Source organism: Trachypithecus francoisi, unplaced genomic scaffold (assembly GCF_009764315.1).
Source record: "Trachypithecus francoisi isolate TF-2019V2 unplaced genomic scaffold, Tfra_2.0 Lachesis_group0, whole genome shotgun sequence".
Taxonomy (NCBI): domain Eukaryota; kingdom Metazoa; phylum Chordata; class Mammalia; order Primates; family Cercopithecidae; genus Trachypithecus; species Trachypithecus francoisi.
The window spans coordinates 63,463,491-63,480,444 of NW_022681453.1; the positions used below are offsets into that span (position 1 = coordinate 63,463,491).

At 41.1% G+C, this 16,954-nt stretch overlaps 1 protein-coding gene across 1 annotated transcript in view; it reads left to right on the forward strand.

Moving 5' to 3' along the window:
- Positions 1 to 16,954, forward strand: part of SNX4 (sorting nexin 4) — a 79,636-nt gene that overhangs the window by 35,702 nt on the left and 26,980 nt on the right. Inside the window, exons 7-8 of the mRNA XM_033210949.1 lie at positions 7,026 to 7,098; positions 10,578 to 10,639. Of these exons, the coding sequence (XP_033066840.1) occupies positions 7,026 to 7,098; positions 10,578 to 10,639 (135 nt within the window). The remainder of the gene's footprint in view (positions 1 to 7,025; positions 7,099 to 10,577; positions 10,640 to 16,954) is intronic.

Genomic DNA, 16,954 nt, shown 5'->3' on the forward strand with positions numbered 1-16,954 from the left:
AGAAAACTAGTTAGATAATTGAGGTTATGATTTGTTCAGGTTATTCCTTGAGCTTCCAAATATCAGGTTATATCATTTTCTTATGCTGAGTTTGGGGCAGGAAGTATGGATAGAGAGAAATCTATATAGTGAGTTTTCTTCAAGGAGCTCAAGGTACATCATATTAAGAATGCTTACATAGGCCAGGCACGGTGGCTCATGCCTGTAATCCCAGCACTTTGAGAGGCCAAGCTGGGTGGATCACGAGGTCAGGAATTCGAGATCAGCCTGGCCAACATGGTGAAACCCCGTCTCTACTAAAAATACAAAAATTAGCTGGGTGTGGTGGGGCCGGCCTGTAATCCCAGCTACTCAGAAGGCTGAGGCGGGAGAATTGCTTGAACCCAGGAGGCGGAAGTTGCAGTGAGCCGAGATCGTGCCACTGCATTCCAGCCTGGGCAACAGAGCAAGACTCCGTCTCAAAAAAAAAAAAAGAATGCTTACAGATAGGGAGGCAAGAACCAAAGTGTAGAAACTAGAAGAGGAGGGTGGGGAGTAGACTGTCATTTATGATTTCTAACAGTCTGAGTGACTGTTAGAAACAGTCTAGAATCACAGTTTCTTTTCTTTCAGGGGTTTATCTTCGGTAATAGTTGCACAAGTTGTAAAGGAGCATAAGACAATCTGTATGGCTTGATTTACTTTCAGTATAATAGCTAGGTAGAGAAAACTACAGCCATATGCAAATATGCAATCCAAATAAGGCTGGGCACAGTGGCTTACGTCTCTAATCCCAGCACTTGGGAGGCCAAGGCAGGCAGATCACTTGAGGCCAGGAGTTCAAGACCAGCCTGACCAACATAGTGAAACTCTAAAACTACAAAAATTAGCCAGTCTTGGTGGCACATGCCTGTAATCCCAGCTATTTGCGGGGCTGAGGCACGAGAATAACTTGAACTGGGGAGGTGGCGGCTGCCGTGAGTTGAGATTGCGCCACTGCACTCCAGCCTGGGTGACAGAGTGAGACTCTAATAAAAAAAGGAAAGCCATATAAAATAGATAAGTTATACCTCAAGCTATGTTTTTGCCTTTGTTGTTGTTTTTGAGACAAAGTCTTGCTCTGTTACCCAGGCTGCAGTGCAGTGGCATGATCTCAACTTACTGTAGCCTCGACCTCCCAGGCTCAAATGATCCTCCCACCTCAGCCTCCCAAGTAGCTGGGACTACAGTCAAGCACCACCATGCCTGGCTGGTTTTTTGTTTTGTTTTGTTTTGTTTTTTCTTTTTTGTTTTTTTTGGAGATGGAGTCTCTCTCGCTAAGCTGGAGTGCAGTGGCACGACCTTAGCTCACTGCAACCTCTGCCTCCCAGGTTCAAGCAATTCTCTCTGCCTCAGCCTCTCAAGTAGCTGGGATTACAGGCGCCCACCACCACACCTGGCTAATTTTTGTATTTTTAGTAGAGACGGGGTTTCATCATGTTGGCCAGGGTGGTCTCCTACTCCTGACCTCAGGTGATCCACTCGGCCTGGCTGATTTTTTGTACTTTTTGTAGAGACAGGGTCTCACCGGCTCAGGCTGGTCTCAAGTGATCCTCCCACCTTGGCCTCCCAAAATGCTGGGATTACATATGTGAGCCACTGCACCTAGCCATGTTTTTGCCTTTGAGATTGGAGAGAAGCATTCTCAAAAAGCCTTGATGGAGGGTCTTTTCAACATGAGTCTTGAGAAATGGATGAGATCTGATTAGGAGAGGCACCTGTCCAGGCTTACTTACTAAAAGTATGTTAAAGAATATGGAGAATAAGGCCAGACATGGTAGCTCACAGCTGTAATCCCAGCACTTTGGGAGGCCAAGGTAGGCAGATCACTTGAGGTCAGAAGATTGAGACCAGCCTGGCCAAGATGGTAAAACCCTGTCTTTACTAAAAGTACAAAAATTAACCGGGCCTGGTGGCACATGCCTGTAGGCCCAGCTACTTGGGAGGCTGAAATGGGAGAATCACTTGAATTCAGGGGTCAGAGGTTGCAGTGAGCCAAGATCGTGCCACTGCCACTGCACTCCAGGCTGGGTGACAGAGCTAGACCCCGTCTCAAAAAACAGAATATGGAAAATAAAGGGAAACATAAAGCCTATAATGGCAATAGGTATACTTTGAGGAGAATAGAAAATACGGCTAATTCAGTCCATAGGACACACTGGGTTTGAATATAGACAGCCTCAAACTACAGTCTTATCAGAATCTGCATTTACATGTTCAGTTTTGCATGCCTCGAAGACAGGGATTTTAGATACTTAGTATTTCAAGAGGGAAGTTTTATGTCACCATCTTCCTAGTATGGACTGTCCTCTTTTTAAACTCCCTGCTTTCAAGTGGAACTACAACATTCTGACGTATATATATGATTTTTAGTCTTTACTATTTCTCTAAGAACACCTAATCATTTATGATAAGATTCCTCATTTTAATATGCAGACATTCTAGAATTTGACTTGGGCTAAGAAGTTATACCCTCATTTTCAGAAGATTAATTCCTTAATTCCTTTATTTCTTTTTTTATTTTTTAATTTTTTAAAATTTTTGAGACGGAGTCTTGCTGTGTCGCCTAGGCTGGAGTGCAGTGGCACGATCTAGGCTCACTGCAAGCTCCGTGCCCTGGGTTCACGCCATTCTCCTGCCTCAGCCTCTCGAGTAGCTGGGATTACAGGCGTCCGCCACCACACCTGGCTAATTTTTTGTATTTTTAGTAGAGACGGAGTTTCACCATGTTAACCAGGATGGTCTCGATCTCCTGACCTTGTGATCCGCCCACCTCAGCCTCCCAAAGTGCTGGGATTGCAGGCGTGAGCCACTGCGCGGCTCCTTTGTTTCTTAAGCATATCTTAAGCATTGTTTCTTAAGCATTATTATCTAAAACTTGATGAATTTTTCACTCTTCACCTTTAGGTCCTCTGACTTCCCAGTAATTGTGATTTTTTTCAAAGGTGCACATCTGTCTCTGTCCCCTAGGTGTTTAGAATCTTTTAGCCCTGACTTTCTGATGATGTGATCACCTGGGGATGATTTGTGTTGTCACTCCTCTCCCGGAACAAGAGATTGTACCAATGTGTTAATCAAACAGAGAAACTTTAGTATGCCTTCTATGTTCTGTGACCAAAGGTGTTAAGACCTTTCAACTCCAGAAACCCCTGCTTCACCTAATTTAAGTGTTCTGAGGCTTACTGTTTATATTCTTATACATTTCTCATATCCAGATATGACAGCTAAGAATTTTGTAGTCATGCCAGATCCCGAGTATGGAAGCCGGCAAAGAAACGTTTTTAGGGCACCTAATCAGTTCTGGAGAAGCTCCAGAAGACCTGATCTTTAAGAATTTCTAGCTCCTGGGACCCAGCATTAGAAAATCTGATCAGGCCGGGCGCGGTGGCTCAAGCCTGTAATCCCAGCACTTTGGGAGGCCGAGACGGGTGGATCACGAGGTCAGGAGATCGAGACCATCCTGGCTAACATGGTGAAACCCCGTCTCTACTAAAAATACAAAAACTAGCCGGGCGAGGTGGCAGGCGCCTGTAGTCCCAGCTACTAGGGAGGCTGAGGCAGGAGAATGGCGTAAACCCAGGAGGCGGAGCTTGCAGTGAGCTGAGATCCGGCCACTGCACTCCAGCCTGGGCCACAGAGCGAGACTCCGCCTCAAAAAAAAAAAAAAAAGAAAATCTGATCAAAGAGTTTTGTTTTGTTTTTTTTTTTTTTGAGACGGAGTCTCACTCTGTCGCCCAGGCAGGGGTGCAGTGGCCGGATCTCAGCTCACTGCAAGCTCCGCCTCCCGGGTTTACACCATTCTCCTGCCGCAGCCTCCCGAGTAGCTGGGACTACAGGTGCCCGCCACCTCGCCCGCCTAGTTTTTTGTATTTTTTAGTAGAAACGGGGTTTCACCGTGTTAGCCAGGATGGTCTCGATCTCCTGACCTCGTGATCCGCCCGTCTCGGCCTCCCAAAGTGCTGGGATTACAGGCTTGAGCCACTACGCCCGGCTCAAAGAGTTTAACAAAATATTAGCCTCTTGAAACTTAAATTCAAATCATAAAGCTTCTAAGGGAAAATTATACCAGCTCAGTTGTAATTGGCTCTACATAAAGAAAGCCACTGACAGTTATCTGAGATTTTATATAAATATATATAAAATATATATTTATATATAAATTTAATTGTATTTAAATAAAAATGTTTTGGAGTACATAATATATTCTTATGGTTAACCAGATTTATATGTAGATTGATAAGTATGGAAAAGTTGTACAGTGAAAAGTCTCATTCCTGTTCCTCTCTATCCGTTTCCCCTCCCCAGAGAGTAGTACCTTGTTAGTTTTTAGGTTTATATTCCTTCAAAGTTTTATCCTACAAATGCAGGTGTACATTTTCCACCTTCCATCTTGGATATAAAAAGGGAGATTTGTACTCCACTTAACTGGGAGCCAATCTTGCCAGCTCTTTTATCCCTGAATTATTTTCCTTGCTGAAAAACTCTGCCTTGAGGGAGTAAGAGTGGTTAAGTATTTTATCTAATGATTTGATGTCCTCCACCTCACCACTGCCTCTTTATTTAAATGAACCTACTATACAGTAACTGAATACTTGGGGTCTGTGAAAAGTTTTTTAAGCCACATTACAGAGTTTGGACTTTGTCTCAGGATCAGTGGATAACCTTTGCAGTAGAAAGCTGCTTAAAAGCAAGGGGGTGGTATAGATTTGGATTTTGGAAGATCATCCAAGCAGAATGGACAGTAGATTAGAGAAGTGTGGGAGTGGGCTAGGAGGCCAGTCAGGAGGACTGGTGAGAGATGATGATGCTAATCTGAATTTAGGGCATTGGCAGAGAGGCCAGAGAAAAGTGAGTGGATTGGGGCAATGTTTAGGAGGTAGAATCAACAGACTGGGCAATTAGTGGAATGTATGGGGTGAAGGAGAGAAGGAAATACAGATGGCACTCAGGTTTCATTCTTTAGAGTGCAAGGGAGCACAAGGGAAAGAGATTTTGTGGAGTAGTGGAAGATAGGCTGAGCTTTGGCTATGTAAGCAAGTACAAATGTGTACTAAATCAGTTGGTTTTATAGATCTAGAGTTAGGAGAGATTTGGGCTGATGATAGAAATTTGGAATCTAGCAATATGTAGATCATAATCGTGAAGCTTTGTGAATGACAAGTCACATAGGAATGTATAGATTGAAAGATTGATTGGAAGATAGCTGAGGACCTAGGACTGAACCTTGAAGAATGTCAGCACTTTAAGGGTGTTTTCAAAGTATAACTACCTGAGATCAGCTGGGCATAGTGATGCCCATCTGTAGTCTCAGCTGTTTGGGAGGCTGAGGCAGGTGGATCAAGGGCTGCAGTGAGCTAGGATCAAGCCACTGCACTCCAGCCTGGGTGACACAGTGCTGGGCCTTTAAAAAAAAAAATAGAAGGAAAGAAAAATAAAGTGTAACCTGAGGACTACTAGCATGTGAATCCTGTGGATGAGCTATAAAATTCAGGTTCAGATTCCTGAGTCCCAAGAGGACCTTAGGATATTCACATCCCTCTGAGAGACCATCAGTAGTGTTTTTAAGAAACATTTTGGCTGGGCGCAGTGGCTCACGCTTGTAATCCCAGCACTTTGGAAGGCTGAGGCAGGTGATCACCTGAGGTTGGGAGTTCAAGACCAGCCTAACCAACATGGAGAAACTAAAAATACAAAACTACTAAAAATACAAAATTAGCTGGATGTGGTGGTACATGCCTGTAATCCCAGATACTCAGGAGGCCGAGGCAGGAGAATTGCTTGAACCCGGGAGGTAGAGGTTGTGGTGAGCCAAGATCATGCCATTGCATTCCAGCCGGGACAACAGGAGTGAAACTCCATTTCAAAAAAAAAAAAGATTTCAGGAATTTTTTGCACACCACAGTTGGAAATTTAAGAAATGGGTAAAGGAAGTGAGTACTACAAAAGAAGCTTCAGGAGTGACCAGAGAGTGAAATAAAAGGAAAGCCGTGAGAAAAATAACACTGACAAGGAAACAGATCTTTGAGAAGGTGGGCGGTTTCAGCTGTTGCATTGCCAAAAGGATCAAGTAAGAGGAGAACTAAAATGGATCATTGAATATTACAACATGAAAATAGTTGGTGACTTTGTCAGGAATATTTCCCTACTACATAGTGCTGGAGGCAGAAGCTAGATTCTCATAGGCTGTGCAGTGAATGGGAATGGAAGAAGTGGTTATTGCTGGAGAAGTGATGCCTTGTGAAAGCTTGGCTATAAAAGGGATAGATATTGACAGGGTGTTAATAGCTGGGTGTGTTGTCAAGGGAGTGTGTATTTTAATCTGTGAGAGACCTGAGTTAATTGATATGCTAGTGAGAAGAAGCTTATAGAGATAGGAAGTTAGGAAATAGGAATATGAGTTGTAGCTGGAATGGAATCTAGAGCGTTAGATGGGAAGAAATCCTAATGGGAGGGAAAAAATGATGTAGATATAGGGAAGTGTGTAAGTTGATTGGCAGGAGGTGAAGGTGGGAGTTGTTCCCATCTGATGGCTTTTGTTTATCTGTGAAGCTTGGTTGTTGGGGGAATGACAGGTGGTGCATCAGAAGTGTTTGCTTCTTATGGAAAATGGCAGTTAATAGATGAGGGAAGCAAATTACTTGAGTAGAATTAAGATTGAGGTTAGAGACTATGCGTTTATGATTGCACTGTAATGTATCTTTTAGCTCCTTAAAGTTTTTCCTGTTTTGTATTTTCAAAGTAATTTTTTCATACCAACAGATTTTTTTCTGTATCTCAGTTCCACGAGGTAAATTATGAAGTGTGATATCTTGACTTTCAAAATATCAAAAGAAAGTATCATTTTATTTTAGAGTTTTTTGGATTTATATTGATGTGTAAATGTTTAAGGCCAGCATATGTTTAAATAGAATCAGCTTTGCTATTCTTGGGAACTACTGTTTTTACTTTCAGTTTTTGACTGCTTGTTTTCATTTGAAAAACGATTTTTTATTTGTTTCCTGTTTCAGGAGATTTACTGACCTTAAGCACTATAGTGATGAACTGCAGTCTGTCATCTCACATCTTCTTCGAGTCAGAGCTGTAAGTGATCCCCAGAAGCTTTTTGATGCACATTTATAAGGAAGTGCTTCTCATTTAATCATTATGTTTTTAAGTAATAGGTGGTATTTATCATGAATACCTGAGTTTTGTATTTGAATTTAATATGTTCATCATCTAAACTGCACTTTTTAAAAAAATGTGAAATGGTTTCTGTTATAAACGACTCAAAGAATTTTAGCCTGTTTTCTCCATGGTTTATAATAGAGTAGTTGTTTCGGATGTTGTCAAAAGGCCTGCCGTTTCAGTGCTGGAATGTGAATATGTGTAGGATTTTAGATCTACATATCGTATTCTTTCATTTTTTTTTAGAGGTCTGTGAAATAGTTTATAGATTTTAGGCCATCCTGTGTCTGTGCTCTTAAATTCTACCAAATAAACTAATTTTAGATAATAGTCTGCCATGACAAAAGGGGCTAGAAATCAAGGAATAATAATTATACTTAACCATATAGTTCGGCTGTAATAGGCAAGGAGGAAAATACTTTTCAGCAAATTAATGTACCTGGAAAATGTACCATCCACTCTGGTCCCCTGTGGTAACCTAGAAGGAACCTTAGAACATGCCTGTGCCAAAGGCTTTGAAAGAGACTAGGATACCATGTAAGGTCACATTTTATGCTGATTGATGCTGATTGGAATCTGTAATCCTCTTTTTCATTATTATTACTTTTTTTTTTTTTTTTTTGAGACAGAGTCTTGCTCTGTCACCCAGGCTGGAGTGCAGTAGCACAATCTCAGCTCACTGCAACCTCCGCCTCTGGGGTTCAAGCAATTCTCCTGCTTCAGCCTCCTGAGTAGCTGGGATTACAGGCATATGGCACCATGCCTAGCTAATTTTTGTATTTTTAGTAGAGATGGGGTTTCACCACGTTGACGAGGCTGGTCTCCAACTCCTGGCCTCAAGTGATCTGCCCACCTCAGCCTCCCTAAGTGCTGGGATTATAGGCATGAGCCACTGCGCGCCTGGCCGGAATCCTCTTGAAATGAAATATGTTGCCTGGAATTTGTTTTAATGAGTCTACCAATGAGCAGTGGAGAGTGGGGGCAGTTTTAGGAGAAATGAGTTTGGCCATATAATAATTATTGAAGCTGGGTGTTGGGAAATGGAGGTATATCCTTCTGTTCTATATGCTTTTTGTATATTTCAAGATTTCCATGACAGTACAGAAAAAATAGAATAAAAAAATGCTTCTGAAGATCTTACATTGTTTTGATCTCCAGTTTAACTGTTCAAGAGTATCATTGGACTCTTCGAATAAATTATAAGATACCTTCTCATAAAAGAAAAGTTACTGGTGATAATTATTAGGCTACAGTCAAGAACTGGGTGTTAGAAAAAACTGTGGATTAATGAGATAAAATTTCTGGACCTTTGGTTGCCTTGAAATTAACCAGACAAATTAGGTATTAGTTCTTGTGGGAGGTGCGGATGGGGACAAACATATCAGAGAATCTGCATTGTACACATTACTTCTAGTTTTTTTTTCTGAAGTGATTTTTCAGCAACTTCCTTCTTCTCTTCCATGCTTAATATCTTAGTAGAGGATGAATGCTCAGCTTTTAGGAAGGAGGTTTGGTATCTGAAAGTACAGGGATCTAGAAAAGTTAGTGTTAGAATGACATTTTCCATCATATATTCTCTGGAATGCTAACCCCGTAAGATGTTCCCACTGCAAACCGTATCTGCCTTGAGCAGTCATGACCCCTGTGTGATGTTAAAGGTCTAAAAAGTCCTACAGAAAAAAACCTGTTAAATTTTATTGTCTCGATGTTTTCCAACCTTACTTGATGATGGAAACCCTTAAAAAGAAAGAAAAACATGCAACACTGCACAGAATGCTCAAAAAATACTTGGGGGCCAGGCACAGTGGCTCATACCTGTAATCCCAGCACTTTGGGAGGCCAAGGTGGGCGGATCACTTGAGGTCAGGAGTTTGAGACCAGCCTGACCAGCATGGTGAAACCCTGTTTCTACTAAAAATACAAAAACTAGCTGGGCGTGGTTGTGCACGCCTGTAATTCCCGCTACTCGGGAGGCTGAGGTGGGATAATTGGTTGAACCCAGAAGGCAGAGGTTGCAGTGAGCTGAGATCGTGCCACTAATGCTTTAGCCTGGGAGACAGAGTGAGACTCCGTCTCAAAATAATAAGAAGAAGAAGAAGAAGAAGGAAGTGACATCCTAGAGAAATTAGTTTAGAGATCTGGGGACAACCTGTAAGAGTTTCAAGTAGAAATAGGACTATGAGCTTTGTCTCGGAAGCTGGTTCCAGAACAGGGGCCAGCATCTTTTTCTAAAGACCAGATAGGAGGTGTTTTCAGCTTTGTTAGCGCTATGGTTTCTGTTGCATCTGTTCAGCTCCACTGTGAGCCTGACTGTGCTCCAGTGAGACTCTATTTACAAAATAAGCGGCAGACCTGTAGTGTCTGGACCCCTAATCTAGTGGGTATGTGTCTCCTCAGAGCAGGCCAACGATAGATGGAAAATATTTTATGATCCTCACACACCTACTTGAAGTATTTGCAGTGGCGGTTCTGTCACTGTAAGGGGAGATCTTGAAAGGGTTTATTTGTTGTGTCATTAATGCCTAATTCCTTATACTCATGTTTGAATAAGGAATCAGGGAGATAATTTTCCTTAGAATTTATACTTAGAACCTATATACCAGAAATTTTTTCTAGAGCTTTTTGTAGGATGAACTTTTGGTCTTCCAGTTCATTTTCATAATGCTTTGGGGGAACATAAAGCATATTAATTACCATATTGAGGTTTTGTTTTAACTTGTGAAATTTCCGTGAATGACTAGGCAGTACACATTTCATTTCAGTGATGTAAATTGTAATTCTGTTGTTATTAAAATAATGCGTTCGTTGGTTAGGAGTTATCTTTTGACAAAGTAGCATAGTTGCATGTATTGAGCATTTATATATAAAACTATATCTCAATAAAATTGAAAATACATCCTTTCCCTTGGTTAATTCCACTTTGGGGATTTTATTATAAGGAAACAGTCTGAAGGAAAAAGCCTTATTCTCAGAGATAACTTTTTATAATACTGAAAAATTAAGAATAACTGAATGCCAACAAGATTATTCAACAAGGAATGCTTGTATATTTTATACACTACTTAGTGGAATTTATGCAGCTATTTATAGTGGTAGTTATTAAAGATAATACTAACCTGATGGGTAAGCATATTACCACTCTTGCTGTAGGCAATTTAAAAACAGTAATTAAAAACTTTGCAGAAAAAGAAGTATGAAAGTATAAGATATGATAAATATTGTAAGAGCACTGGTTTTAGTTTTAGGGGGATGGGATTTTCGGAGATTACTAATTTTCTTTGTTCTGTTTCCAAGTTTATTGTACTAAGCATGTTTTTTGTTTTTTGGGTTTTTTTTTTTTTTGATGAGGATGTAACTTTGACCTAAAATCAATTTCTATTAAATATTTATTTCAGAGAGTAGCAGATCGACTCTATGGTGTATATAAAGTACATGGGAATTATGGGCGAGTTTTCAGGTAAGCATCATACAAACTTTAAAAATAAACAATTAGCTTTTTGCCTAAAAACAATAATTCTTGAAAATTTATGAGTCTGGAGAGAAGATTATTTCTTTTTTTTGTTTGTTTTTGTTTTTGTTTTTTTGAGACAGAGTTTCTCTGATGCAATGATGTGATCTCGGAAGCCCTGCTTCCTGGGCTCAAGCGATTCTCCTGCCTCAGCCTCCCCAGTAGCTGGGATTACAGGCATGTGCCACAACACCGGGCTAATTTTATATTTTTAGTAGAGGTGGGGTTTCACTGTGTTGGTCAGGCTGGTCTCAAACTCCTGACCTCAGGTAATCCGCCCACCTCAGCCTCCCAAAGTGCTGGGATTATAGGCATGAGCCACTGTGCCCAGCGTGAGAAGATTATTTTTTTCAAATAATGTCCTTTAATAGTGGTTTTCAAGGCTTTCATTTCAAAGCCTTTCTTTAAACAAAAATTAGTGAGGATTTTCAATATATTGATCAGACAAAAAGTAAAAGTCTGATTGAAGCAGGGGTTGCAGCCTTTTGCTTTCTTGACAGAATGCCCAAGAATATTCCATTGGAAATTACTGGATTACAGAATTAGTGATTTTTCTTTCTTTCTTTCTCTTTGTCATTTTATAATTTACAAAGACTTTTGCAGAGTGAGTTTTGTAGTCTTAGGTTAACTTTAGTGATAATTAGTATATTTGTTTATATGACTTGCATATTTTGGTTATTTTTAAACCGCTTTTTTTTTTTAAAAAATACTTTAAGTTCTAGGGTAAGAACCACTTTCTTTTGTGAATTTTCATATGTGTTCATTATTTTGGTTGTGACATTTTAGAAGTTATTATCTAGATCTTTTTATAAGAAAAATATCCTTGCAAATGTTCCATTATAAGTCCTTTTGATGGAATTAATTTAAAATATGGCTTATTTTACATTTTTAATTGGATCATACATTCAAGTAGGACAAAATTCAAAAGGAATAAAAGCTTATACGGTGAAAAATCTCAGCCAGGTGTGGTTGCTCGTGCTTGTAATCCCAGGACTTTGGGAAGCCACAGCAGGAGGATGGCTTGAGGCCAGGAGTTCAAGACCAGCCTGGGCAATATAGTGAGCCCCCATCTCTACAAAAAATGTTAAAAATTAACTGGGCGTGGTGGCATGCACCTGTGGTCCCAGCTGCTTGGAAGGCTGAGGTGGGAAGATCACTCAAGCCCAGGAGGTTGAGGCTACAGTGAATAGTGATGGTGCCACCACACTCCAGCCTAGGCAGCAGAGCAAGACCCTTTTTTCTCAAAAAGAAAAAAGAAAAGTCTCCTCATCCCTGTCTGCCAACTATTCTGGTCTCCTGCTCTGACATAACTAATATCACTTTCTTAGTTTCTTGTATCCTTCTAGTAAAAAATAGTACTGTTAATGGAACATATTAGCATACAAACAAATGCATTTTTCCTTTCTTTAAAGTGAAAGGGGAGGCTGGGTATAGGGGTTCATGCCTGTAATCCCAACACTTTGAGAGGCTGGGGTGGGCAGATTGCTTGAGTCCAGAAGTTTGAGACTAGCCTGGGCAATATGACAAAACCCCATCCCTACAAACAGTACAAAAATTAGCTGGGCATGGTAGCACGTGCCTGTGGTCTCAGCTACTTGGGAGGCTGAGGTAGGAGGATCACTTGAGCTTAGGGGGGTTGAAACAGCCCAGGCTGGATGACAGAGACCCTATCTCAAAAAAACAAAACAAAACAAAAAACAGAAAAAAACAAAGAAAGAAAGAAAAGGGAGCATATTGTATACATTATATTGTTCATTTGCTTTACCTTGCTTCCCCTCCCCGCCCCCGCCTTTCTTTTTTTAAAAATAGAGACAGGGTTTTGCTATGTTGCCCAGGCTGGTCTTGAATTCCTGGGCTCAAGAGATCCTCCTGCCTCAGCCTCCCAAGTAGCTGGGATTACAGGTGCATGCTACCACAACCAGCTACATTTTATACGTTTTGTATTTTTAGTGGATAACAGGATTTCACCATGGCGGCCAGGCTGGTCTTGAACTCCTGACCTCAAGTGATCTGCCTGCCTCAGCCTCCCAAAGTGCTGGAATTACAGGTGTGAGCCACTGCATCGAGCCTGGTTTTTGTTTGGGTTTTTTTTTTTTTTTTTTTTTTTTTTCTAAACAGAGTCTTGCTCTGTCGCCCAGGCTGGAATGCAGTGGCACAATGTCAGCTCACTGCAACCTCCGCCTCCCGGAGAATTGTTTCAAGCAATTCTCTGCCTCAGCCTCCTGAGTAGCTGGGATTACAGGCACCCGCCACCACACCTGGGCTTTTTTTTTTTTTTTTTGTATTTTGGTAGAGATGGGATTTCACCATGTTGACCAGGCTGGTCTTGAACTCCTGACCTCGTGATCTACCCACCTCGGCCTCCTAAGATGCTGGCACCTTAGGCATGAGCCACCGCACCTGTTTTTGTTGTTGTTGTTAATACAGGGTCTCACTTTGTCACCGAGGCTGGAGTGCAGTGGTGTGGTTTTGGCTCACTGCAACCTCTGCCTCTCAAGGCTCTAGTGATCCTCCTTCCTCAGCCTCCCGAGTAGCTGAGACTACAGGCACACACCACCATGCCCTGCTACTTTTTGTATTTTTTGCAGAAATGGGACTTTACTATGTTGCTCAGGTTGATCTCAAACTCTTGAGCTCAGCTGATCCATTGACCTCGGCCCCCCATAGCGCTAGGATTACAGGCATGAGTCATCGCGCCTGGCCCCTTACTTTGGATTATTAAAAAATTTTCTCAGCCTGGCGTGGTGGCTCATGCCTATAATCGCAGGACTTTGGGAGGCCAAGGCGAGTGGATCACCTGAGATCAGGAGTTCGAGACCAGCCTGGCCAATATGGTGAAACCCCAGCCCTACTAAAAATAAAAAAATTAGTCAGGCATGGTGGTGGGGTCCTATAATCCCAGCTAATCAGGAGACTGAGGCAGAAAAATTGCTTGAACCCAGGAGGTGAAGGTTGCATTGAGCTGAGATCACGCCAGTGCACTCCAGCCTGGGTGGCAGAGTGAGACTCCATCTCAAAAAATAAAAAAAATTTTTTCTCAGGTGGTGGGTTCTAGGTGGAGAAAAAAATTCTCATTTCTTCTCTGTTTTGTGGCTTCATATATTTTTGATTCATCTGTAATTTATTTGAATGTAAGATGTGAGATAGAGATTTAAATTTATTTAATTCATTTATTAGAGTAATAGATTATCCATATGTCTTTGGTTGATCAATATATTAAAATTAAATGCAAGTTGAGACAGATCAGGGTTATATGACATTTTTTAATTAAAAGAAGCTTATTGATATTATAAAAATGTAAAGTCTTCATAACTAGGACTAGGAGTGTATGAAAACATATGGTCAAATGTAAAAGAATAGTATAATGGGAAGAAAGACAAATAGTATTATACTTTTTGAAGTCTACCTCGTGCTGTCTGACTTAACATTAATTGATTTTAAATTTATGCATGAGTCATCTCTAATTTTTAGTATTACTCAAACTGGAACCCAGTTAAACTTGGGAACAATGCTTATTTAAAAACAAAAATTATATCCCATAGGAGACATGGGGGGAGAATTAACATAAACTAAACATTCTCAAAGGTAGCACATTTATTATAGTTAATAAATGAACTTTTTAATTAATTTGAGAGGCAGGTAGACAAAAGATCAATTGGTTGAATCAAACTTTAAAGAATGTTATTTGCATTAATGCCACATGATAAATATCGTACAGGTTTGTTTTTTTGCCAGCTTAATAAATTATTAGAAAGCCACTTTACATTTAAAAAATTTCATGAGGCTGGGTGTGGTGGCTGGGTGTGGTGGCCTGTAATCCCAGCACTTTGGGAGGCCAAGGAAGGAGGATCGCTTGAGGCCAGGAGTTCAAGACAAGCCTTGGCAACATAGCAAGACCCCATCTCTACAAAAATAACTTAAAAAATTAGGTGTGGTGGCACATGCCTGTAGTCCTAGCTACTTGGGAGGCCAAGGTGGGAGGAACACTTGAGCCCAGGAGTTCGAGGTTATAGCAAGCTGTGATCACACCACTGCACTCCAGCCCAGGTGACAGAGCAATACCCTGTCTCTCTAAAAAATAAAAACAAAAATAAATAAATAAAAACTTTTTATGAAAACTGAGCCAGAAAGACCAGAGGTGGTTGAGGTAATTTAATCAAGACCCGAACTAGAGCAGTTGCCAGTGAAGAATGAAGACGCCTAAATGATAGACTTACCAATGGGTTTTTTCAGTCATTCAGCACACAGTAACTGAGCTTCTGTTACCATGGTAGGTGCTAAGAATACCAAGATTTAATTTAGGGCAGCTGAGTGCCTAGGAGGATTGTGATAGAGAATGTAGGTGGAGTGGTGGGTTTGAGGGATGAGTTTGAGGGTTCTCTGGTGGATAAATTGCATTCTAAAGATTTTTATTAAGCAGTTAGAAATTTGGATCAGGAATTTAAGAAGCTAGTGAGAATATGAGTTGTATATACAAAGTGTCCTTACAGAGTGATTTTTTTTTAAAACATAGGGTTAGTCGATAATATTAGAGGGTTAGAGCAAGTCTACAGGAGACTCAAGGGCCAAGCCTTAGGGAATGTCTGCGTTCAGGGATCAGGCAAGAAATTGATGAGGAACCTGGAGTATGCAAAGTCAAGCAAGTGAAGGGAACACTTCAGTAAGGCTTGGCGTTACACTGTAGAGAAATTGAATGTAGTCCAGGCATGGTGACTCATGCCTATAATCCCAGCACTTTGAGAGGCCAAGGCGGGCAGATCACTTGAGGTCATGAGTTCAAGACCAGCCTGGCCAACATGGTGTTACCTCATCTCTACTAAAAATACAAAAATTTAGCCAGGCGTGGTGGTGTGCCTATAATCCCAGCTACTTGGGAGGGTGAGGCAAGAGAATCGCCTGAACTGGGACGCGGAGGTTGCAGTGAGCCAAGATTGTGCCGCTGCACTTCAGCCGGGGTGACAGAACAAGACTCCATCTCAAAAAAAAAAAAAAAAAAAAAAAACAAGAGAAATTGAGTTTTGATGAGAAGGGGGAGAATGGGTAAGTACATCTTTGGTGTTAATTTGGAAAGCAGTTTAAGTGGTATGATGTTATGTCCTAGTGATCCTAGGAATAAGAGGAAAGGATTAAGGAAGGAAAGACAGCAAGTTATTGATCAGTCTTTTAAGAAAGTCCCTACCCTTGTATGTGAAGATGGCAACAGTAGACACCGGGAACTGCTAAAGCGGGGAGGGAGGGTGGGAGGGGACAAGGGTTGAGAAACTAACTACTGGGCACTGTGCTCACTATGTGGGTGGTGGGCTCATTTGTATCTGAAATCTCCGCACCATCCAGTGTACACATGTAACAAACCTGCACATGTACTCCCTGAGTCTAAAATAAAAGTTGAAATTATTTTTTTAAAAAGTCCCTGAGGAGAAAGCTGAACTGTGGTTATTTTTAAAGGGGAATAGGACTTTTTTGAGGGGAGGCTGAGGCTAGGGCTGGGGAGGGATGGTGGACAGGGGAGGGATAGGAGCGTGGACGAGGGAGAAGGTAGGGAAAGCACAGAGCTGTCTTAAGGCAGGGGAGAGGTGAGTTGTTGAAGGCACCATGAAGTGGGTGTCTTTTTTGAGACCAAGTTTGTGTAATTGTGTGGTTGTGGGGATTGAGGGGCATTGGGCAGTCTGTCTCAAACAGTGCAGAGAATTCTCTTTTGGGGTGTTGGAGAGAGGGGTGCCAATAATACTTGTCCTACTGCAAAACCTCCTTTCCCTCCCTTCATCAATTCACAGGGCATTGGCCACAAGCGGCTGTACCAAGTGCAGGAACTCTCTGAAGGCTTGAGTTTTATCAATTCATGCAAAATCTACATTGTATGGATACTTTAGTATTTATTTTTAAAAGTTTATTTTTCCCCACTAATGTTTAAGTAAAATTTATTCTTCAGAAAGAGTGTGCCATGTCTCTTATATGGCTTCTAGTATCCATGATGAAAACATCCCAGCCTGAGAAGCACTGATGAAGGCATCGCTTAGGAATGTGGAAAGGATTGCTGAGCAGCGCCAGTTTGTGGGAGATGGTGTTTATCTTTTCAGTGTTGCTGACCTATAAGAGTAATGAAAAAATTCGAAAGTTGGGGGCCACATAATCGGAAAAAAACTTAATTTGTTCTTTGGTTCTTTGGAGAGAGGAAGAAATACAAAGCTGGTTTTATCAGCTTTTTTTTCTTAATTGAAATTTTTTCAAGATATTCCTTAAGTAATTTTTGTAAAATTACGGCAG